General features: G+C 44.8%; 2 protein-coding genes across 7 annotated transcripts in view; both read right to left on the bottom strand.

Moving 5' to 3' along the window:
* Positions 1-16,227, bottom strand: part of LOC131413573 (glutathione S-transferase A3-like) — a 43,544-nt gene extending 27,317 nt beyond the window's left edge. The window contains exons 1-7 of one of the 6 annotated variants that reach the window (XM_058554158.1): positions 16,189-16,227; positions 9,797-9,909; positions 6,576-6,627; positions 5,456-5,588; positions 4,583-4,724; positions 2,217-2,348; positions 1,024-1,412 (exon numbers count right to left, since the gene is read on the bottom strand). In XM_058554158.1, the coding sequence (XP_058410141.1) occupies positions 1,290-1,412; positions 2,217-2,348; positions 4,583-4,724; positions 5,456-5,588; positions 6,576-6,627; positions 9,797-9,883 (669 nt within the window). In that variant the 5' untranslated portion in view covers positions 9,884-9,909; positions 16,189-16,227 and the 3' untranslated portion in view covers positions 1,024-1,289. Of the gene's footprint in view, positions 1-1,023; positions 1,413-2,216; positions 2,349-4,582; positions 4,725-5,455; positions 5,589-6,575; positions 6,628-9,796; positions 9,955-9,985; positions 10,183-16,188 lie in introns of those variants that run through there. The other 5 variants (XM_058554155.1, XM_058554153.1, XM_058554157.1 and 2 more) reach the window with 5 other exon arrangements.
* Positions 16,228-18,251: 2,024 nt separating this feature from the next.
* The window catches only part of LOC131413571 (glutathione S-transferase A3-like), a 49,861-nt gene continuing 43,959 nt past the window's right edge, over positions 18,252-24,153 (bottom strand). Inside the window, exons 5-7 of the mRNA XM_058554150.1 lie at positions 22,575-22,716; positions 19,461-19,592; positions 18,252-18,627 (exon numbers count right to left, since the gene is read on the bottom strand). Coding sequence (XP_058410133.1) covers positions 18,508-18,627; positions 19,461-19,592; positions 22,575-22,716 — 394 coding nt within the window. The 3' untranslated portion in view covers positions 18,252-18,507. The remainder of the gene's footprint in view (positions 18,628-19,460; positions 19,593-22,574; positions 22,717-24,153) is intronic.

The raw sequence follows: 24,153 nt of genomic DNA, 5'->3' as shown, positions 1-24,153 counted from the left end.
CCCCACACCAGGAGTGGGGGAGGCACAGTGGCTTCAGGTTTCTGAGATGCTCACGGGGCTCTGTGGGAGGCCAGAGCAGAGCCCAGCTCTCCCTGGGGAGCACCAAGTGGAGGAGTAGAGTGTCTGGGGGGAAGGAGCTGCCAGGCAAGGCTAACGACTGTGCCCAGGCAGGAAGGCCAGGGCCCTGCCTTGCCCATGAGTGTGATGGGCTGGAGGTGGGTGTGAGGAGGGATGTGAGGAGGCCTCCCTGCAGGTACAGGAGTCACTGAAGGAGATCAAGAAGGTGGAGAGACTCAGATTAGCACAATAGGACAACCGCTCTGGTTTAGGCAGGGAGCAGACTAGAGTGAAGTGAAGCCACAGTCAGGGATCCCTGTGTCTGTGTGCCCCTCGCCCCACCTCCCACTGTGGGGACCCTCACACTAAGGGGAGGAGAACTCCATGTGCCAAAGCCCACCTTTTCTGGGAGAGTATTCATCATTGGCCCTGGTGTGGCTAAAAATAGAAATCACTCCTCATCCGGTCACTCTGGCCCAGAACAATGATTTTATATATATTCATTTATACATAATTCATACATATAGTCTGTATCTTGGAAGCCCGGGTCTGAGGGACACTGAGTGACCTGAGAGGAGGGCTCATGCCCAGGCCCCACAGAGCACTAAGCAACAGAGTGATGATGTGCCAGGGTGCTCGGGGACTGGAAGGGACAGAGGGTCCCCTGAGAGCAGAGCTCGGCTCTGATTTGTTCTTCACTCCTTCCTCACTGCATAGAAAATTAAAGAATCCATAGGGGACATAATCGGTGTTCATAAATATATCACAAAAAACATTTTTATTATCAGAAGGAAAATGCCTCTCAAAGAAAAAAGAAAATTTCTTTAGCCATTAATGAGAAAGGTGGGTATTTTCCTGTGAATACCTGAGAGTGTCCGGTATGAATTTCTACACTTGACTCTTTGATTGCTCTGTGACAGATGTTATATGACAATGTCAGGAAAAATTCAAGGAGACTGCATGGTCTATGTTTCCCTTTTGTATTTAATTTTTCATTCCAAGCAAGAGACAGTATAGAAGGAGATTGAAAACCTGATTTCATATTTGATCCTAATGAAAAGAATAAATTGTAACTAAAACTGCTCATAGGAGTGCTATTATTTAATTACCACTAAAACCTTGGAATAGTATGTTAGTCTCACATAGCCAGGATCTACATTTAGGTCAAGTACTTCATTTTTGAAAGGTTTCAGAAGGTGGTCCAGCATGTGCTGGGGGGCATGCATGCTTTATTAAAACTTGAAAATCTTTCTTGCTTTTTCTACAAGTTTCTCATCCGCTGGAGGCTTCCTCTGGCTGCCAGGTTGCAGAAACTTCTTCACGGTAGGGACGTTGCTGATTCTGGTTTTCAGGGCCTGCAATGCACAGGAGCACAGCCTCAGAGTGGAGCCAAAGACCAACCCTGTCATTAGCACAAGCCAGGGAATCGGAAACTCTCCTAGACGAGGACCCACTGAGTCTCCTCCATCAGCACCAGTGTGAGGCTGGGGAACAGACACCCAGTGAGACACGAGAAATAAGAGGAAGAAAATCTAGCTCAATAGCACTTTCTTCCCTCTCTTCTTCCCTACACACTCATCCCGTGGATTCATGGCTCTCCTGCAATACCAGGAAGAGGATGTTTCTGTCAGATATCAGCACAAAGTCTCCAATCAGGAAAAGCAAAGATATAGGAAAGTGGGCAGGTATTGGAGACAGAAAATATAAAAGAGAAACCATGAGGCCAGTCAAAGCCAATTTACCCATGGAGAGTGAGAGACAGGGACAGAGAAAGACCATGCAGAGAGAAACACAACGTCTGAAAGTAGGAGCAGGAGCCGAGGGGAGGAGACCTGCTCACAGACTCAGGTGTGGAAAGAGAAGGACACACCTGGGTCAAGGGAATCCCAGAGAAAAGAGGACAGAAACCGTCATGGAGCAGGGGCCTGGGAGAGAGAGGCTGACCCTGGGTCCCTCTCCTTGTGAAAGACAAATTCTTCTTCTTGGGGCAGCATCCACTCAGATCTCCTCGGCATAACAAGATTCTTTTCATGCCTCAGGCCCGGACCCAGGATCCAATTTTGGAGACCTGAGGGCAGCAAAGGCCTGGACAATAATGGGGACCAAGGAACCAAATATTAGATTCCAAGATGGGAGATGAGGGCTGTGAAAGAGATCACCTTCAGCAGAGGGAAGTTGGCCAGAAGGCTGGGGTCAAGCTCTTCGACATAGTAGAGAAGTTCAACCAGCTGAATGTCAGCTCTGCTCAGCGTGTTGCCAACCAGGTAGTCTTGTCCGTGGCTCTTCAACACCTGGCGAATTTGAGGGATCAGGTCATGGACACAGGCACAGTCAGGCTGGGCCCCCTGCTCCTCCCGGGTCTCTCCAGCCCCACTCTCCCCCTCTGCTGCCTCCCTGGGCGGATGTGGAGCCTCAGACCTTCTCCACCGGCCCTGACTCAGAGAGACGGAGGGAGGAGTGGGCTCTGCTGTTCTTCCCTCGCTCCTCAGCTGAAGCCCAGGCCACCATATCCTTCACCCCTTCCCACGTCACTGGGCTCCTGCTGCACCTTCCTCTGGGCCAAGGGGTTAGCACCCGCTGTGCCATGTTTCTGTTTGCCACACGCCCTACTGTCTCAGGAACCATGAGATTTCAGGATGTGGCTCTTCATGCTGCTCTGTCTCCTCTCTCACTTGGACAAAGACTCCATCTTCACGACAGCCTTCTTCAGTCCCCAGCTGACTATTTCAGAGTCTACTTTTCTCCGCTCCTCTGCTCTCCTCATTTCCTGTCTATCTCTCTGGGACCTGAAATACACCTGGGTCACCTTGAACTCACTGTCTTCCTTACAACATTCACTCTGCTCCTACTCCACTTGTATCTGTCAATAACATTGGTGGAATATGTTCTAATTTGCAGCCTAAAGTGTCTAGGTATGACTGCAATGATGTCTACAACATGCTTTAAAATGTGTCAAAAAATAATATGTTTGACTGGAAGAGAGAGGAATGGACATATATGATTAAGCAAGCATCGTAATAAAATGTTAATTTTTGAATCTGTGTGGTGGGCATATATTTCATGGTACACATCTTTCAACTTTTGTGCATATTTTAATTTTTTAATACTAATATAATTGCAGACTATGTTTATTAAAAATGTTGCAGCAATATGGAAATCACAGAGAAAAAACACACATGGCTCCACCAACTAAAGATCATAAGATTATGACAAATACCCTTTCAGACTATGTATGCATATAGAAGTTGGATCAAAATAAAGACTATAACAAAGCATCAAATGCCATTTTGTGATATGCCTCTTTCATTTATGTTATCACAAGGCTCTTTGATTTCCGAGTGTAGATGTCCTCAAACTGCAGTGACTGAAGAGCTTGTCACCATGTGAATGTGCCTAAACCCTCAGCACCACGAGCACCAGGAGAGTGGAGGTTCTGATTAGTATAAGTGCTTCACTCCTTCAATAGGATTTGAAACACTAGAAATGAATTAACATTTGTTGAATGGATGAAAGAATGATTTAATGCCTTACAAAGACAAGGATTCTATTTGTATGTGAGGCTGCTGTTTCTCTTACAACCATTTTTTGGTTCATGATTTTTATTTAGCAAGATTTCAGGTACTTTTTTTTTTTTTTTTAAAGATTTTATTTATTTATTTTTTTCCCCTTAAAGCCCCAGTAGATAGTTGTATGTCATAGCTGCATATGCTTCTAGTTGCTGTATGTGGGACGCGGCCTCAGCATAGCCAGAGAAGCGGTGCGTCGGTGCATGCCCAGGATCCGAACCCGGGCCGCTAGCAGCGGAGCGCGCTCACTTAACCGCTAAACCATGGGGCCGGCCCTCAGGTACTTTTGATCTTGAAATATTCTCCTTTACCTTCAAAGAGAAACCTTAACTAAGGTAGGTACTATGTATATTGATGGAACTTTATTTCCTTAGTTTGCATGACTTTCCTTAAAAATCTAAGAGCCATGTTTCACAAATTTGTAGATTACTTTCCCTTAACATCTCTACATCTATCACTTCCTCTCCATCCACTGCCCCATCTCTGTTAGATACATCACACTCATTCCCTGAAACATGACCACATTCTCCTGATGGGCAGCTGGTCTCATGTCTCCCTACACATGGTACCAGAATATTTTTTGATGTATGGCTTGCATCGTATTCCTCCAGGAGCAAAAGCCCCTGTACGGTGCTCTGCAGGATCTGCTCTAATCTCTAGGGAGGCTCTCAGAGCCTTCTACAGCCCAGGCTCTATGACCATGAAATTCCACTGAATAGAGAATTCTAGATTTCATCCTAGTAAGTTGAAATTTTGCTGAAAAATTACAACTTGGTAAACCTGATACAATTGTCTCTTACAGTGGATTTTTATAAAATGCCTCAAGAGGCAGGTGCTCCATTAACTAGTATTCAGGAAGGCTCCCTAGAAGTGAGGGTCAATGCCCCAGGAATGCCCAGACACTCTTTCTCTTTCTCCTCTAACCTCAGTGACCCCAAAACACTGAAAAGCCCACTTACTTTTTCAAATGCAGGGAGATAACGATTTACTGTTCTGTCTTTGATCAGGGTGATCTTAGCATCTTTTTGATCAGGTGGGCTTATGGGCAGAAGCAGGATCATTTCATTCAAATCTGCTATACCTTCTATGTACATATCAATCCTGAAAGACAAAAATGACCAAAGTGTCAAATGCCTCCTGCCTTAGATGTTATAGTCTAAAAGTGAAAAGAATGAGGCACCAGGGTGTGGCAAAGGAATTCACCTCCATTGGGTGCATTTTTCTACACCACTCATTCACCTATAGTTTTACTTAATTTTCACATTTCATTCCAGAGCAAGCTCTCAAGCTAGATAAGTCTCTAAAATTTTTGCTGCACACATGACCAAATATAAGGACTGAGAGCATAGGTGACCTGCCCAGGGTCACAGGCATGAGAGACATTGGTGGAATCACAGCAAGTAACCACTGAGACTTTAGCTAGGGTTTGCCATCTCTGCTGGGGTTTGGTCTGTGCACAAACTCAGTGTGATTCACACGGCCAAAGACCCGCCACCTAACTAACCTCCAGAGAGAGTCCCTGGCACAGCCCTCTCAGTCACGGCCCTCTCCCTCTCATCCTGTTAACCACCCAGGCCCACATAACACCCAATGTTCATCAGGGTTTGAAGAACTCTGTGACTGCGCCCTATACATAGCCATATCCTCCTCTAATCCCACTTGCTTGAGTCCACTGCAGGTTTCCTCTCCCTAATCCTCCAAAGTCTCTGCTGTAATGGACCTCTATCTATACCACCAAGGTCATGATCCCCCTGCCGTGATCCTGCTCCCTCAGGGAAGGACCTACATTGTTCCTATTAACTGTTGATGAAAGAGCAGGAAAAATACCGTACAGGGCTCTCTCCTCTATGTCTTTCCCATAGAGGTTGTATTTGGCAGCTATGTAGTTGAGAATGGCTCTGCTCTGCACCAGATTCATCCCATCAATTTCCACCATTGGCACTTGCTGGAACATCAGACTCCCATCTTTGGAAAGAAGAAAAGAAAAAAGAGAGTGAAATCTTTTATGGATGACACTTTCAGGATGAAAAACGGTTTGCTGAAATGACTGAAGATAAAAAATGAAACAAAAAATTATAACCTGGGAACATTTCACAGGATATAGAATTTGTTTTTAGCTTCCTGTAATCCTTTTTCTTTACAATGTGCCTTTACTTTTTAGTATATTATTTCACTTATCATTTTATTTCCCATCCCGATACATGGGAGGTCCCTGTGCTTTTTGCATGTGATTTCTCTTCAGGTATATTTTAGGAAGAAGTTGGGAGAGGCTGCAATACGGTCACCAGTCAGTTGCCATTTCAGTTGGAAAGTTCCCAAGATAAGTCTGTGGGTTCCTGCCATTAAGGCCAGTACTAAGAGAGATTTCTCCAGAGGGTGTTTTGTACGGTCCTCAAACCCACCCATTGGAGAGTGAGAGCAGGGGGCCCTGTGTTCCCCACCCCACTGCTCTTGGCCCTCGGGATTTCGCTTCCTCCTCACAGGCTCCCCTCGCCTTCCAACTAACTCAACGCCATCTTGCTGAGTCTCTAATATGTTAGGACATCACATTGTCAATCCGTCAGAGAAGAGAACTCAAGGCAAGTGCAGGGCCTGTTTCTCCTCTTTGGCTCTAACGCATGTGTTTGCTGTCCTTGCTGGGAGGGCTGTGGGATCCTGAGCTGCTAGAGCTCAGTCACTGGGCATAAAAGCAGGAGAAGCAAAGAGAGGGATCCACAGGGCCTGGGGGATGGTCCTGGAGCAAACACTCACAGAGTTCCAGCCCTTCCTGCCCTGAGCGAGTTACCAAAGCTGCTCAAGGAGCCCCAGCCCTGACATTTGCACCACTTCCCTCCCTCTCCCTGGACCCCAGCTCCCAGAGTACACACACATAGGCATTGCCCGGGGTTAAAACCCCAACACATGACTTCTACTAGATACTCTCATCAGAGGCATTTAGATATTAGGTCTTACCATTGCATAACTTTTCCAAGTCTTCTGAAGTGTCTACAAATTTCTCTTCAAACTGGAAAGCAGAAACAGTCAATGAGTTCTTGTTCTTTCATTCCACAGCATTATAGAACTTTTACACTTGAATGGCCCCTGTCTGGCACGTGATGAGGAGAAGGGAGATTCCTGAGCTTGGCAGGGTACACAGAGGAGCGTGATCAGGGCCACTGGGAATTTAGATGAGAGGCGTCAGGAAAGAGCAGGGTTACAGCAGTGACAGCTCACTCTTGCAGTTTCAATTCACCTCCACCCTCTTTCCAGCTCTGTGCATGGTTAGGTGGTGACTGGGGAGGGGATGTCATGGAGGGAAGGGACCGGGAAGATCTTCCTGTTGTGGAGTTTGAATGTCTCAGGAAAGCCTGTCTCTCCACGTGAGATCAGGACAGGACATTGTGTGTCCCCCGGCATGCGGTATGCCAGGCGGCAGTGACCCTCTGAGACGCTGCCACCAGGGGCCTCTGCTGTCGTGGACACCAGCCCATCCCACAAGGCCCCACTCAGGGTAGAATGAGTGCTGGGGGCTGCACAGCTTCACCTCTTTCAACCCAGAATTTCCTCTCCTGGAAAACAGTGGGCACGTCAGGTTAGAATTCCCCACCAAGTTCTCTAACTAGTGTTTTTTCTTATCTAAGTTTGATATGGTTTCTGATATGACTGCCTGAATTTGAATATCATTTCTTACAAGCAGTGATCTCTTAAATTGGACACATTGTCTCAATCTCTCTGTGTCTCAGTGTCCTCATCTATAAAATGAGTAGAGTTGTGGGACCAACTTATAGGTTGGTGTAAAGAGATTAAATCCGTAAGGTATGCAAAGGATTTTAAACAGTACCAGGTATACACTAAGTGCTCAATAAACATAAGTTGCCAGGATTTTTGAAGTTGGTTGCTGTTTCACCATGCCATACTTGATTTTTTTTAATTTAAAGCAGTCTAACATTGGTGAACATGTACTCTACCCTTGACCTACATTCAGGATTTATACCTTGATGTATATTATCCCTTCTACTTAGGCAAGTCTCTGTGGTTGGAGTGACAGCCAATAGCAAGGCTGTTTCAGTCGGACCAGAAGCTTTGAATGGTTGTGGGATTTTAAACTGCAAATATGAAAAGCAGTAATTATATAATCACAAATTTTACTTAATTAGCAGAATCTATAAACCAAATTTCAAGAGACAGATGTTAAGAAAACGGTTTTCAGTGTTGATAGGATTTGGTTCCAATCTTGACTCTGCCTCATAATAGCTGTGTGATCTGTACACAGTCACTTCACATCTCCAGGTCTTAGTTTCCTTATCTATAAAACGTGGGTAGAATATCAGGTGTTTTAAAATGCATGTTACAGGACCCGGCCCACATAAACCAAGTAATAACTAGTAGTGGTGTTTGCAGTGGCTATTACTGTTTAAAGGGGTTCTTGATGGTGAAAAATGTGGGAATTTGGGGGTTTCTAGCTCACCCAGTTAACAGTGTATTGTGGGTCTACACGACTCCACAGGGTCAGACTATACAGACAGTGAGGTGTGGGTGTAGCAATTCATAACCCAGTTCAAGACAAACATAAGGGGTGGTGGTGGTCTTCACAGCAGAGTGGCTGAGGTGTGGTGGGGGTAGCTAGTGAGATGGTGTTTGTGAGGCTAGTGGAGACGGATGGGATGGTGAGGGTCAGCTTTTGGTCACAGAGAACCCAGAAGCCCTGACCAAGAGCCTCTGGTATGTCCTTGCCCCACCACCCTCTTCAGTCAAGCCGGGATGGAGAAGAGGAAGCCTGGATGCTCTCAGCATCTCCCCCTGCTTCCCCCTCCTGTGCTGAGCTCATCCTGCCCCGGGGTTCTGAACACATCCCTAAACCCAAAGCTGACGCTGGACACAGTGAAAACGGGTTACTGATTCATAGAGAGAAAACGACCTGGAATGGCACTATTTGGATGATTTGTGTACTTGTTTCTTCATGAAATTGAGAGAGGACCAGGCTAAAGCCCCATGCACCCGTGGAGCAATCCAGAGAGTGTAATCCCACGGCTTCAGTAAACATGGTGTTATGGGGCTGAAGAGAGCACACCAGAAGCTCCTGTCACAGGACACCGCCTCACCTGGAACCCTGTTTTTCTGCTCCCAGCTGAGGGGCAAGATGTTGAGAGACACCCCCCCCCCTCCCGCCCCGGGAAAACCCTCCCAGAGTTGCTGGTCCCTCTGATGTGGACTGAGAAGTGTTTTTCTCAGTGACACCTCTAGAGGGCAGCACTCATCAGAGTCCCAGGGAAACCTACCAGTTTTCCACTGTGACTATGGCATTTTGACGCTGTAAATGCTTGGGTGTCCTCCTAGGTTCTCCCTCCCTGCTTCTAATCACCTCCTTACCGTGTGCAACCTGACTGGAATGTAAGCTGCCTGAGGACAGGGCCCGTGTCTGTCTTGTTCATCCATGTGTCCCAAGGGCCTGGTAGAGAACCTGGCACTTAAAGGTTCTCAACAAAATCACTGCTGAGTGAATGTATTACATCTTCACAGGCAGTTTGCTACAATCCGTTCCTCCTCACATTTGTGGTTATGACTTAACTTTATATTATAATATTATATATTATATCCGTTTATTATGTACATTTCTAGCATGTAGAATTAAAATAAAAGAACAAAGATCCTCCTTGCACCCTTCACCCAACAACAATAATTAACAACTCGAGCCAATCTCCCGTCATCTATATGCCCACCACACTCCCTCTCTTGTAATAATTTGAAGCAAATCCCAGATATCTTGTATTTCATCTTTAAATAGTTCAATGTGCATCTCTAAAACATAAGAACTATTTTAAAAATAACATCAGTACATTATCACACCTAAAATGATAACAATAATTTTTTAACATTATCTAATACACAACATGTGCATATTTCTAATTGTTACAAAAAGGTGATATTTTACGTTTGTTACATCAAAATTGCAATAAGGCCAACACATTGTGACTAGTTTCTTAAATTTATTTTAATTGTTTATGCTCTTTGATGACAAATGTTAATAATAATATATTAGGTCAAATCTGTTCATCTCTCAATAACTGAATTTTTTGTTTAATGCAAAAACTCTTGACAGGTCATTTAGTAAGAACAGTCTCCTACCTTATGTGAGATAGGACTTTGATAGTCAATTTTAGATCCAACTTAAGATGACGGAACTCAGAACCCACCTCTACCCCGGCTGCAGCCAGGAGCCACCGGATGGACTCCATTCTGCCTCGTCCATCGAAATAGTGAAGCTTGGGCTTCCCCGCCATGATGCAGTCTCCTGGTTTCTCTAAACCTGAATGAATGCATGAATGCACAAATGAATGAACAAATGAAGAAAACCACAGAAGCAAAAATTTACTTTACCATACATGGTTGAACAGCACCAACAATGAGGAAGAAGAATCGGCCTCCTTCATGGCAGTGTCATGGGAAGAGTCCCTGGAATATCTTCCTCGGCTCAAATTCTCACCCTCAGGAGCCAAGCCCAAGAAATGGCACCAAACAATTCTCCAGTCTCCACTGGGTGAAGTCTGGTGGTCTTGACAGTCTAGCAGGTGAGAGTCCGTGATAAGGATGTGAGCATGGGAATTAGGGGGAGGGGAAGGATTAGAGAACTAATATTTATTGAAAACCTCCTCCTAACCATCCTGACTGAATGTTAACCCCTTGGATACATTATATCTTTAATCTTCATAACAGCCCCATGAAATAGTTCAGATTGTATCAATTTTTCAGTTGAGACCAAGGCTCAGAGGTTAAACGACACGTCCACGGTCAGGCTCCAGGGAGTGGTGGACATGGAAATCCACCCCCAGGACAGAGGGAGGGCAGGGCTGGACCCCACACAGATGCAGGCCCTGGGAGCCTGTGAGGGGCCTTGAAACCAGAGGACTTCGCTGACAGCGAGGGGGAAGAGGGAGCAGAGTTAACGCTGCATTTGTTCAAAGGCTGAAATTTAGGGCTCAGACTCACTTAAATGAGGCTCAAAAGTTCCTAATTCTTCCCACAGACACAGGATGCTGATTCCTTCCTGATTTTGGAATTCTGCATTCCACTTCTACTTGGTGCATTTTACATTCTAGAAAGAAGGATGTTACTGCATCAACTTTACAGTATATGGAGTGGAACTAACATTTGTTCGATGTCTGTCATACGATGGGGGAGCTAACTAATTTACCTTCATTTAATCCTACAAAAATCACCTGAGGTGGGTCTGTTATCACTTTCCCTTACAGCTGGGGATACTGAGGTTTATACAGTAACTTGCCCAATGTAGGTGGTGGATCTGGGGTTCAACCCCACTTCTATGTGAAGCCAAAGTCTAGGACTCATTTTCTGTATTATTGTTTTTCAAAATATGCATGACAATCCCTCAGTGGATTGTGAAATCCACCAATTTTTAAAATGAAATAGAAGACAGTAGAAATTCTCTGAGTGCCCTCTATGGAGACGAGGTTAGGATCATCTCAGGAGTTTCAGCTTCGGTCATGTGTGTTGCACGTGTGGATGCGTGCACACTCATTTGGTCAACTCATGGTGAGAGAGACATTGGTTGTGTCCAATCAGCAAAATTTGAAAGCCCCTGTTCTACCCCAGGCTGCGTGGGTGGTCGACATAGAGGGAACCAGAGGATGAAACTCAACGGCTCCCACAGTGGACATGGTTAGTTCTCTCATGGGTGTGAATGGAAGCACACGGGACTCATTACAAGCAGGAGTCCCAAAGCCAGGACTGAGGGAGGAACAGTTGCATTTTCCATCCAAATCCCAGGCTCTGTTTAGAAAACATTAAGATTCTTCCTGCCAAATTTCATTGCTTTGGAGTTTGGGACGAAAATATACTTCTCTTTACCCAGTGGATATAACTCTGAAAAAGTGTCTGTGATTTGAATTTCAGATATCAAAATGTTTTCTTTTTTTTTCTCGTTTTTTCTTTTCTTTTTTTATTTTTATTATTGAGGTAGCACTGGTTTAGAACATTGTATAAATTTCAGGTGTACATCATTATACTTCTATTTCTGCATAGATTAAAACGTGTTCAATATCCACATTTTTAATGGGGAACTCAATAGTCTAATGTTTAGAAAGTAAAAATCCTTTGGAAACATGCTTAATCAACCATCTGTGGTATAGTTGGCGATATTGGAGTTGGTGCTTTCTCATCGCGGGAGGCGGAGGTGCTGGGACTGAGCAGAATGGAGAGGAGACTAAGGCCGGCACTGAGGCGGGAAGTGTGTGCTGTGGACTAGAGTTCACACCGCCAAGTGACTCACACCTCACACTCAGCTCCTTTCCCTTTCACTGAGGATCCTGTTACAAAGGGAAAGGAACTCTTATGTTCGATAATATGTTATCATAACTCTCTTCCTCATAAACAACTTTCCTCACCTCCCCACTAGGAGGTTTCCAAAGGCCTGGTCCAGACTGGGGCCAAAGTTATCCTAAACGTTTGCCTGGTCAGCAGAAAATGAGAACTAGAGAGATTCGATGAATTGCCAAAGGGCACACACGTGTGTTCCTGATTCACACTCAATATCCAGCGAGTGTGTCTGCCCTCGACCACAACCCCGGGAAGTAGCTTCTCGTATCCTGTTCTAAAGAGGAGGAAACTGAAGGTCAAAGACGTGCAGCGGCTTTCCTAGGCTCACACGCTGTGTCCTCTGATTTCAGGGCCACGTCATTTCAGGTTTCACCCCACCATGGAACACTCAGCCTCTCTCTGTGGGTCTCCCTGAGACTCTCGTTTATTCTTCCCATTCAGAATCCATTAGCCAGCTAACGGTTGAAGGGGAGGAAGAGAAGGAAACAAGGAATTCCTAAGCCCCTTTCTGGTAGCTGATTTTTAGGGGCTTGAAAAGAAACATTGATAGAAGCATCTCATGCTTTACTTTGACATCCTAACAATTTACTGTGAGTAAATTGAGCACTAGTGTAACTACACTTTACCTTAATAGGGGAGTAGGCTTATATTCCTCAAAAGGCGTCTATCCATGATAATCCCAGGAGTAAACTAAAGGAGTGAGGTCTGGGGTCCTAACCACAGAGGGCCTCAGCAGAGAGGAGACTTGGAGCCCAGTCCCAGCTCCTTTCCTCACGAGGATCAAAACCATGCGCAGGTGGATGCATCTCTGCACTGCAATTTTCCCTTCTGAAAACAGAGTTATCTCTACTTTTGAGGGCTGTTGACAAAGTCAAATGAGATAATGTGCATAAAATTCATCCTAGGGATCAGCAAATGCAAGCTCCCACCTGATCTCAGATCCTGGGAGACGAATGAGTTGAACACACTGGATAGCACGTGGCTTCTTTCTTCTGTCTGTCTATCTGTCTCTCTCTCTGTCTATCTGTCTACCTATCTGTCTATCTATCTATCTATCTACGTATCTGTCTATCTCTTGGCAGATAGAGTTCCAGCAGGAATAAGGTTAGACATAGTATGTGGGGCAGAACCTGTGGTGTACTGCTTAAGTTGACATGCTCCGCTTGGGCAGCCCAGGTTCACAGGTCAGATCCCAGGTGGGGCCTGACACCGTTCATCATCCATGTTGTGGGAGTGACCCATATATAAAGGGGAGGAAGATTGGTACAGGTGTTAGCTCAGGGTTAATCTTCCTCAGCAAAAAAAATAATAATAACAATAAAAAGATTAGACAAAGCATGTATATACGTGTATATCCAGAGTTTTTTCAAAAATCGTATAAAGGCTCATTTTATTTGGCTCCTGTGGAAAGATTAGTGACGTTCACTGATTACCTAACCTGGATTGTAGGATGTTTTTGGTGAGGAGCTGCCAGGCTGAGGAAGCTGAGGGCGCTGCTCTGCGGCCCAGGGCGCTCCTGCCTCCCAGGCTGCACCCAGTCCCCAAGCTCCGTGCCTCTCTACCCCACGTGGCTGCCTTCCTCCCCTTCAAATGAGGACCCTGCCTCATCCCTGACAAACCTTGCTCTCGGTAGCATCCTGCCTAGTGCTTTTCCTCATTGCCATTTCAATATCTCCTCCCACAGGTACTGGACTTTTTCCCATGAATTCTATTATGTTCGGGCAGCTCCAGGATTGTCACATGATCTCCCTGAGCCTCTCCGTCTCTCCTGTATGAGACCTTTCCTTTTTAATCCCAATGTTAGTACACGGAGCATGGTTGACTGTTAGATTCTGATTGAATGACTTGCCCATTCTAGCTTGGTGAGTTCCTGTGCTTTGTAAAATCTCCTTCTGTGCTCCTGTGATTCTCTAGTTTTCCCATTGAGACTTCCTGAGTTGGGGAGTTTGAGAAGTCATGTCACCCAGGGACTCTTAACAGGGGGTGATATTGCCCCTCCCACCCTGGAGGACACTTGGCAATCTCTGGAGACATTTTTGGCTGTCAAAACTGGGAGGGAGGGTGCTACATCCAGTGGGTAGCTAGCAGAGATGCCTCTGACAAGGAGTGGGGCAATGCCTCATTGTGCATCTGACTCCTTCTTATCCAGCCTCAGTCATTCTGCATTTTATCCACCCTCCATTTTTCATCCACCATGTTGTCCTAACAGACACATTGATTGGATATTTAGTTGGAAACACCTTATATTTGAGTGCAGTTGGCTGTTTTATCTGTGTCATCTTCCTAAGATAATTTTTTTGAAAACTACATTTTTTAAACATGGAATAATTCTTCACTATCCTTTTGCACCTCTCATTCGACCCTGCAGCTGCCACTAGCACTAGGATGAACTTGACCCCCACACTGTGTTCTTTCTACAAGTACAGAGTAAAATGAGAGAAAAACTGTGAGTTGAGTATTGATGAAATGATGATTTCCTGTAAACATATGAACAAACTATCACTGTAGATATCTTAAAGGTGGAAAGTTTGTAAATTTGAGGAAATATATATGTTAACTCTTATAGGAGAGGAAGACTACCTTCTACCCATTCTGGGTCCTTGCTGGCTGGGCTACAAATTAAATTGACATGAGACTGAATAGCAGGAGAAAATCAAACAAAGCTTTATAACATGTATACATGGAAGAGACCAGGGAAACTGAGTAACTTGACAAAAGGGCGGAGGTTCTCCTCTTAAATACTATCTTCAGCTAAAGACAAAGGAGAATGTTGGGGGTACGGGGGAGTCAGTTATGGGAGATTACCAGAAAACCTCAGTAAACAAGTGTAAGATTATTATGCAGATTTAAGGCCTGGCCTTCCACACTGATAAATTTCTGGAGATGAAGTCATCCCTCCCCTTCCTGGTACAGAGAGGGAGATACCTTTACAAATGGAGACTTCCCTTACAAATGTAAATGTTTGGTAAACAGAACTTTGATAAGACTGGGCTTAGCAAGGGCCCTCCCAGTCCAGCCAAACCCAGAGTTATCTATGGTGATGGCCTGTCCTGGGGAGAGGTATTCTACCTAAATCCTTTTAGGCGGTTAGTGCGGGGATGGGGGGGAGGTGGTCAAAGTTTCTTTCAGAGTCTTCTGAGTCTTTACTGCCTTCAGCTTGTAATAATCCTCAAACCACAGTGGCATATCTTGGGGCGGCCTGCCCTGAACCCCATCACACTCTTCTCAAGTACATTCCTTAAAACTAACTGAATGTACATTTCTCTAATAAATAATTTTAACTAAAAAACAAAGGACAATGGACAGGACAGCCCCAAAACAAGGCGTTGCCTGGCCACAGTGTCCATAGGGCCAGACTAGGAAACCTCCATCCATTGTCTAGTTGCCCTGAGTTGGCTGAACCCCAGAGAGAGAAGGAGACGTGCCCGTAAGCTAATCCACAAAGGCGGAACTAGAATCGAGTTCTGCTGACCTTCAAACTAATTTATTCCTATTACAATCATTCTTAATATTGAATTTTCATAGCAGACATAGTATTACAGTATCACAGCTCACAACTGCTGTGTGCCAACCACTTCTACAGAGAAAGTAAGTAACCTGGGCACAAACTCCCACACTCTCTCTTGCACTGGGCAGATTCTCAGATTGTCTAAATGATATCATTCTTATTTCTCCTCCTATCATTAATTTTTATCATATCTAAATTCTCGTGCCCTAGTTTGCTAAATTCTTCATTTTCACATTTCTGTGAAGATGTTTCCAACAGCAATTGAATAAACAACTCTTTTTTTTTTTTTTTTTTGTGAGAAAGATCAGCCCTGAGCTAACATCCATGCCAATCCTCCTCTTTTTGCTGAGGAAGACCAGCCCTGAGCAAACAGCTATTGCCAGTCCTCCCTTTTTTTTCCCTTTTTCTCCCCAAACCCCCAGTAGATAGTTGTATGTCATAGCTGCACATCCTTCTAGTTGCTGTATGTGGGATGCCGCCTCGGCACAGCCGGACAAGTGGTGCATCGGTGCACGCTTGGGATCCGAACCCGGGACACCAGTAGCGGAGTGTGCACTATCAACAGCTAAGCCACGGGGCCAGCCCAAACAACTCTTGAACTGACCCCTAAGCGCACCAAGAAGGCACAATGTGAGTCTAAAACAGACGTTTCTTGTGCTAAGGACACATTCTAAAGTATTGTTCTGATGACCTAGAGGGGAGGATGTGAGGCAATGTATGAAGATTTATAAAATAAGTACTTACCTTATTTAAGTCTGACTCTCACGTGGCTCAGCAACTCGATGGCAACGCCTCAGGTGTTTATAAGCTATTTTTATAATGGAGTAACTCCTCCCCCTACACGGGTAGAGATCAGTTAAGGGCAAGCCACTCCTACAGAGTTCAGGGTCCAAGGGTACCATGCCAGATTAGAAGAAAAATGACAAGTCGTCCTCTTATCACAAAACAAATGGTCACTATGTTACTTTTCAAGGTTGGCAGTTAAAAGACTAAAGAAAAATTGTCAGGATGTTTGGACTCTCTCTTCCAGTGAGTGGGGTATGGCTTTTTGAAGAAACTTACTGTGAGGTTTTCGTGAATTGGATGCAAGGACAAAGGCAGATGAGAAACATCTGCCATGAGCACAGCAGGGGCCTGCTGTCAGTATGGGCAAGCAGATCTCTGGAATACTTTTGATGTTGGGTTGCAGACAAAACACAGGACAGTCCATTAAAAAGTGTGAGAGAATACATTCTCCTCTTTTAAGCTGCCTGGTTTGTAGTAATTTAATATAGCAACCATGAGAAACTAATATATAATCCCAAGGATGGCCCCCATACCAGGATATTATTTTTAAGCACATCCTATACAGTATGTCACTACACCTATCAAAAACTTAGTATATTAATCTCTAAAAGGTAAGGACTCATTTTCTAAACATAATCCGACTATTCTTCTATCACACTAAAGTTGCGTAATTTCTTAATTCATTAAATATTCAGCATTCTAATTTCCCCCAATGTCTCATGAAGATTTCTTTACAGTTGGATGATTTGCATCATGATCCTAGTAAGGTCCACACACTGCATTTGAGTGATAGGAATAAACATGGATTTTGAACAAGGATTGAAGACATGGGTGGGTGATTACAGATGTCAGGCTGATGGGAGTGTGGGGGGAAGTGCGAGGAATTCCCAAAGCCCAGACTCAAACCCTTAGGTCACCGAAGTGTGTGTCGAGTTGTGCGCGGTGTTATTACCTTTGGTGATGAGCCCTGGTGACACCACAGGGCCATGTCCCCACACCAGGAGCTCACAAGACAGTGGGAGAGGCACAGTGGCCTTCAGGTTTCTGAGATGCTCACGGGGCTCTGTGGGAGCCCAGAGCAGAGCCCAGCTCTCCCTGGGAAGCACTGAGGGGAGGAGTGGCCAGGGGGAAGGAGCTGCCAGGCAAGGCTAGCAACTGTGCCCAGGCAGGAAGGCCAGGGCCCCGCCTTGCCCAGGAGTGTGATGGGCTGGAGGTGGGTGTGAGGAGGGATGTGAGGAGGCCTCCCTTCAGGTACAGGAGTCACTGAAGGAGATCAAGAAGGCGGAGAGACTCAGATTTGCACTTGTGGAAAGCCACTCTGGCTGTGAGTGGAGAACAGACCAGAGTGAAGCGAAACCTCAGTCAGGGAGCCCTGTGTCTGGCTGGTTCCTGCCCCACCCCCCACTGTGGGGACCCTCACACTAAGGGGAGGAGAACTCCATGTGCTAAAGCCCACCTTTTCTGGGAGAGCGTTCATCACTGGCCCTGGGGTGGCTAAAACTAGAAATCACTCCTCATCCAGGCACACTGGCCCAGAACAATGATTTTCTATATATTCATTTATACATAATTCATGCATATAGTCTGTGTCTTGGAAGCCCAGGTCTGAGGGACACTGAGTGACCTGAGAGGAGGGCTCATGCCCGGGCCCCACAGAGCACTAAGCAGCAGAGCAATGATGTGCCAGGGTGCTCGGGGACTGGAAGGGACAGAGGGTCCCCTGAGAGCAGAGCTCGGCTCTGTTTTGTTCTTCATTCCGTCCCCACCACCTAGAACACTAAAGAGTCCATAGTAGACGTAATGGGTGTTCAAAAATGCATAAAATATTTTATTAGCAGAAGGAAAATGCTTCTCAAAGAAAAAAGAAAATTTCTTTAGCCATTACTGAGAAAGGTGGGTATTTTCCTGTGAATGACTCTGTCTCAGATTTCTACACTTGACTCTTTGATGGCTCTGTGACAGGTGTTATATGACAATGTCTGGAAAAGATCAGGGAGATCACAGGATTGTGTTTCCTCTTTTTATTTAATTTTTTATTCCAAGAAAGGCACAGGGCAGAAGGAGAATGAAATCTGATTTCAAATTTGATCCTCATGAAAAAGAATAAATTGCAATGAAATCTACTGATAGGAGTTGTATTATTGAATTACGAGTAAAACCTTGGAAGAGTTTATTACTCTCACAATAACCAGGATCTACATTTATCAAGCACTTCATACTTGGAAAACTTCAGAAGATCAGTCCTGCATAGGCTGGGCAGCCATGCTGGCTTGATTATTACTGGAAAATCTTCCTTGCTTGTTCTGAACTTTTCTCATTCACTGGAGGCTTCCTCTGGCTGCAAGGCTGCAGAAACTGTTTCATGGTGGGGAGGTTGCTGATTCTGGTTTTCCGGGCCTGCAATGCACAGGAGCACAGCCTCAGAGAGGAGCCAAAGACCAGCCCTGTCATTAGCACAAGCCAGGGAATCTGAGACCCTCCTAGACGAGGACCCACTGAGTCTCTTCCATCAGCACCGGTGTTGGGGAACAGACTGGGGAACAGACACCCAGTGAGCCATGAGGATAAGAGGAGGAAAATCCAGCTCAGTAGCACTTTCTTCCCTCTCTTCTTCCCTACACACTCATCCTGTGGATTCATGGCTCTTGTGCAATGCAAGGAAGAGGATGTGTCTGTCGGATATCAACACAGATACAGTCTCCAATCAGGAAAAGAAAAGATATAGGAAATTGGGCAGGAACTGAAGACAGAGAATATAAAATGGAAACCATGAGGCCAGTCAAAACCAATTTACCCTCTGAGAGGGAGAGATGGTGGGGAGAGGAAAGACTGTGCAGAGAGAAGCACAATGTCTGAAAGTAGGAGCAGGAGCCGAGGGGAGGAGACCAGCTCACAGACTCAGGTGTGGAAAGAGAAGGACACACCTGGATCAAGGGAATCTCAGAGAAAAGAGGACAGAAACCGTCATGGAGCAGGGGCCAGGGAGAGAGAGGCTGACCCTGGGTCCCTCTCCTTGTAAAAGACAAATTCTTCTTCTTGGGGCAGCATCCACACAGATCTCCTCGTCATAACAAGATTCTTTTCATGCCTCAGACCAGGGCCCAAGAGCCAGTTTTGGAGACCTGAGGGCAGCAAAGGCCTGGACAATAATGGGGACCCAGGAGTCCAAATAGTAGATTCCAAGATGGGAGATGAGGGCCTTCCGTCCTGAGGGCTGTGAAAGAGATCACCTTCAGCAGAGGGAAGTTGGCCAGAATGCCGGGGTCAAGCTCTTCGACAGAGTAGAGAAGTTCAACCAGCTGAGTGTCAGCCCTGCTCAGCATGTTGCCAACCAGGTAGTCTTGTCCGTGGCTCTGCAACACCTGGCGAATTTGAGGGATCAGGTCATGGACACAGGCACAGTCAGGCTGGGCCCCCTGCTCCTCCCGGGTCTCTCCAGCCCCACTCTCCCCCCTCAGGAGTGGATGTGGAGCCTCAGACCTTCTCCACTGGCCCTGACTCAGTGAGACAGAGGGAGGAGTGGGCTCTGCTGTTCTTCCCTTGCTCCTCAGCTGAAGCCAAGGCCACCATGTCCTTCACCCCTTCCCACGTCACTGGGCTCCTGCTGCACCTTCCTCTGGGCCAAGGGCTTAGCACTGGCTGTGCCATGTATCTGTTAGGCCCCTTAAGTGAGCAGCCCTGATACTGCAGGACGTGACTCTTCATCTGTCTCTCTGTCTCCACACTTTTCTTTCTCCCCTCTCTCTTGGGCAAAGACTCTATCTTCACGACAGCCTTCTTCAATCCTGAGCTGACTAGTTCAGAGTCTGCCTTTCTCCTCTCCTCTGCTCTCCTCACTTCCTGTCTATCTCTCTGGTTCCTGAAATAAACTCGGGTCAACTTGAACTCACCATCTTCCTCACAACATTCACTCTGACTCCTACCTAGCACTATGTTATGATCTGCATGCTGAAATGTCTAGGGGTGAACTGCACTGTTGAGTCCAACTTACTTTGTAATATACTCATAAGTAATATGTTCTATTGACAGAGACAGGGATGGAGAGATAGAGACATATGACGAAGCACACATAATAAAAGGTTAATTCTGGTATCCCTGTGGTGGCTGTATATGTGTTCATTGCACATTTCTTTCAAGTTTTCTGGATGTTTGCAATTTTTCATAATGAATTGTTGGGTAATATGTGATATATATCCTCACAAAAAAAAAAAAAAAAAAAAAAAAAAATATTCCAGTGTGGGAGATCAAAATTTGGTCACTCTGAAATATATTTCTTTATCTTGATTATTTTCTCTGATGGACGTTTGACCTCCCCCGCTAACTGCCTAAAGGAATTTAACTCTGAATATGGACAGACCAGCAGGGTCCTCGCTAAGCCCATTTTTTTCCAAGTTCTGTTTACCAAATATTTACATTTGTAAAGGTATCTCCCTGTGTGTACTGGGAAGAGGGGGGGATGACTTTATCTCTGGAAACTCTTATCAGGAAATAAACCTGAGTCAACTTGAACTCATGTAAGAAGAGGACTTAAATCCACATACTCTTGATTACTGTAATTCCTGTCTCTCCAGCCACATTCTCTATAGGTGGCCCCGCAAAGATTTGTCTGACAAATATTTACATTTCCCTCTTCATGTGAATTGTCTTCTTCCCCTCTGAAATCCCAAACTCCCCATCCCCAACATTATCCTTTTTCTTTAGCTGAAGATAGTATTTAAAATGAGAGTCTCTGTGCCACTTTGTTGAGAAACCCCGTTTCTCTGGTTTCTCCCATGTATACATGTTATTAAACTTGGTATTATTTTCTCCTGCTAATCTGTCTTTTAACCATTTTGCCAGCCAGAAGAACCCTAAGGGAAAGGGCAGAGGGGGATTCTCCCTCTTCCCCGACACGAGCAACATGGATATCATAAAGTAAAAAGAGAAAAAACACACATGGCACCACCAACTAAAAATAATTAATTTGGCAAATACTCATTTAAGTTATGATTGCATCTAGAAATATGGATAAAAAATAAAGACTATAATAAAACATCAAATGTTATATTGTAGGGGCCGGCCCCGTGGCGTAGCGGTTAAGTGCACGCGCTCTGCTGCTGGAGGCTTGGATTCGGATCCCGGGCGCCCACCGACGCACTGCTTGTCAGGCCATGCTGTGGCGGCGTCCCACATAAAGTGGAGGAAGATGGGCACGGATGTTAGCCCAGGGCCAGTCTTCCTCAGCAAAAAGAGGAGTATTGGCATGGATGTTAGCTCAGGGCTGATCTTCCTCACAAAAAAAAAAAAATGTTATATTGTAATATGCATATTTCATTAATGTTATCACAGGGCTCTTCGATTTGAGAGTGTAGATGTCCTCAAACTGCAGTGACTGAAGAGTTCGTCATCATGAGAATGTGCCTCAACTCTCAGCCCCACAAGGACTAAGAGAGTGGATTTTTTGATTAGTATTAAATTCTTTACTCCTTGAATAAGACCTGACACACTAGCAATGATTGAACGAACACTTGTTGAATGAATGAAAGAATGATTTAATGCTTTATATAGATGAGGGGTCCATGTTAACTCTTTTATTTATATGTAAGCCTCCTGTATCTCTTACAATCATATTTTTGGTTCCGGATTTTTATTCAGCGTAATTTCAGGTAGTTTTGATCTTGAAATATTCTCCTTTACCTTCAAGGAGAAACATTAACTAAGATAGGTACTATGTATAATGATAGAACTTTATTTCCTTAGTTTGCACAACTTTCCTCAAAGTCTAAGAGCCATGTCCCCCAAATTTGTAGATTGTTTTCCCTTAACATCACTTCATCTCTCACCTCCTCTCCATGCACTGCCCCCACTTCTATTTACATACATCTCATCCGTTCCCTTAAACACTACCATATTCTCCCAATGGGAAGCTGGTGTAATGACTCCCTATACATGGTACCAGAATATTTTCAGATGTATTGCTTTCATCGTGTTTGTCATGGAGCGAAAGCTCCTGTATGATGTTCTGTAGGATCTTACTCTAATCTCTAGTGTGGCTTCTACAGCCCAAGCTATGACCATGAAATTCCACTGAATAGAGAATTCTAGATTGCATCCTAGTAAATTGAAATTTTGCTGAAAAATTATAAGTTGGGTAAAACTGGTACAATTCTTCCTCACAGTGGATTTTTATCCACTTTGCCTTGAGATTTTGTGGATTTTATCCACAATGCCTTGAGAGTCAGGGTATTCCATTAACTAGTATTCAGGGAGGCTCACCTGAGGGTCAAGGCCCCAGGAATGCCCGGGCACTCTTTCTCTTTCTCCCCTAACCTCAGTGCCTTCAAGACAATGAACAGCCCACTTACTTTTTCAAACACAAAGAAATAACCATATATTGTCCAGTCTTTGATCAGGGTGATCTTAGCATCTTTTTCATCAGGTGGGCTTTTGCGCAAAACCAGGATCATTTCCATCAAATCGGCTATACCTTCTATGTACATATCAATCCTGAAAGATAAAAGTGACCAAGGTATGAAATGTCTTCTGCCTTAGATGATATACTCTAAAAATGTAAAAGAATGGGACATCAGGAGGTGTCAAAGGAATTCACCTCCACTGGGTGCATTTTAATAGGCCAGTCATTCACCTGTGATTTTTACTTATTTTTCACATTTCATTCTAGAACAAGCTCTCGAGGTAGATATATATCTAAAATTTTTGTTATACACATACCAATTATAAGGACTGAGAGCATCAGTGACCTGCCCAGGGTCACAGGCATGAGAGACACTGGTGGAATCACTACAAGTAACCACTGAGCCTCTAGCTGGGGTTTCCATCTCTGCTGGAGTTTGTTCTGTGCACAAACTCAGTGTGATTCACACAACCAAAGACCTGCCACCTAAGTCACCTCCAGAGAGAGTCCCTGGCACAACCCTCTCAGTCACGGCCCTCTACCTCTCCTCCTGTTATACCACCCAGGCCCACTTAACGCCCAGTGTTGGCAGTTCTTCCAGTGGTTTCCCATAGAACGTGGTTCCACAGCCCTCTCCATATACTGTTGCCCAACACTGGCCATGTTTGCATTTCTCAAGACCTCACCTAAATATCCCCTGAAATGGTGCAATTCTTTATACAGTTCTAACCAGCGCATATTCTAGGTGATTTGTTTTTTTGTTTTACTGTTCCAAATGGGGTTTCCTATAAGAGGTTTTTAAAATAAAAGCTATATTGACATATAATTTACACACTATAATTTCATTCTTTTTATTTTATTTTATGAGTAAGATTAGCCCTGAGATAACATCTGTTGCCATTCCTCCTCTTTTTGCTGAGGAAGATTGTCCCTGGGCTAACATCTGTGCCCATCTTCCTCTACTTTATATGGGACGCCACCAAAGCATAGCTTGACAAGCGGTGTGTCAGTGCGCGCCCAGGATCTGAACCCCACGTTGCCACAGCAGAACATAGGGCACTTAACCGCTATGCCATGGGGCCAGCCCCAACGTCATCCTTTCAAGTTTGGTATTCAGTAGTTTAACACATTCTGAAACCATCTTCACATTCTAATTTCAGACATTTTTATCACCCCCGGAAGAAATCCTGTACCCTTGACAGTCACTCTCCATTTTCCCCCAACTCCTGCCCCAGACAACCACACAACTACTTTCTGTTTATATGGAATTGAATGTCTGCACATTTCTTAGAGTTGGAATCATACAACATGTGGCCTTTTGTGTTTGATTTCTTTCATTTAGTGAAATGTTTTCAAAGTTCATCCATGTTGTAGCATTCATCAATACTTCATTCCTCTTCGTGGCTAAATAATATTGCATTGTATGGATATACCACCCTCTGTTCATCTATTCATCACTTGATGGACATTGGTATTGTTTCCACTTTTTGAAGATTATCAATAACACCGTTATGAACATTTGTGTACCA

Source organism: Diceros bicornis, chromosome 14 (assembly GCF_020826845.1).
Source record: "Diceros bicornis minor isolate mBicDic1 chromosome 14, mDicBic1.mat.cur, whole genome shotgun sequence".
Classification (NCBI taxonomy): domain Eukaryota; kingdom Metazoa; phylum Chordata; class Mammalia; order Perissodactyla; family Rhinocerotidae; genus Diceros; species Diceros bicornis.
This window is presented reverse-complemented; position numbering and strand designations above follow the sequence as displayed.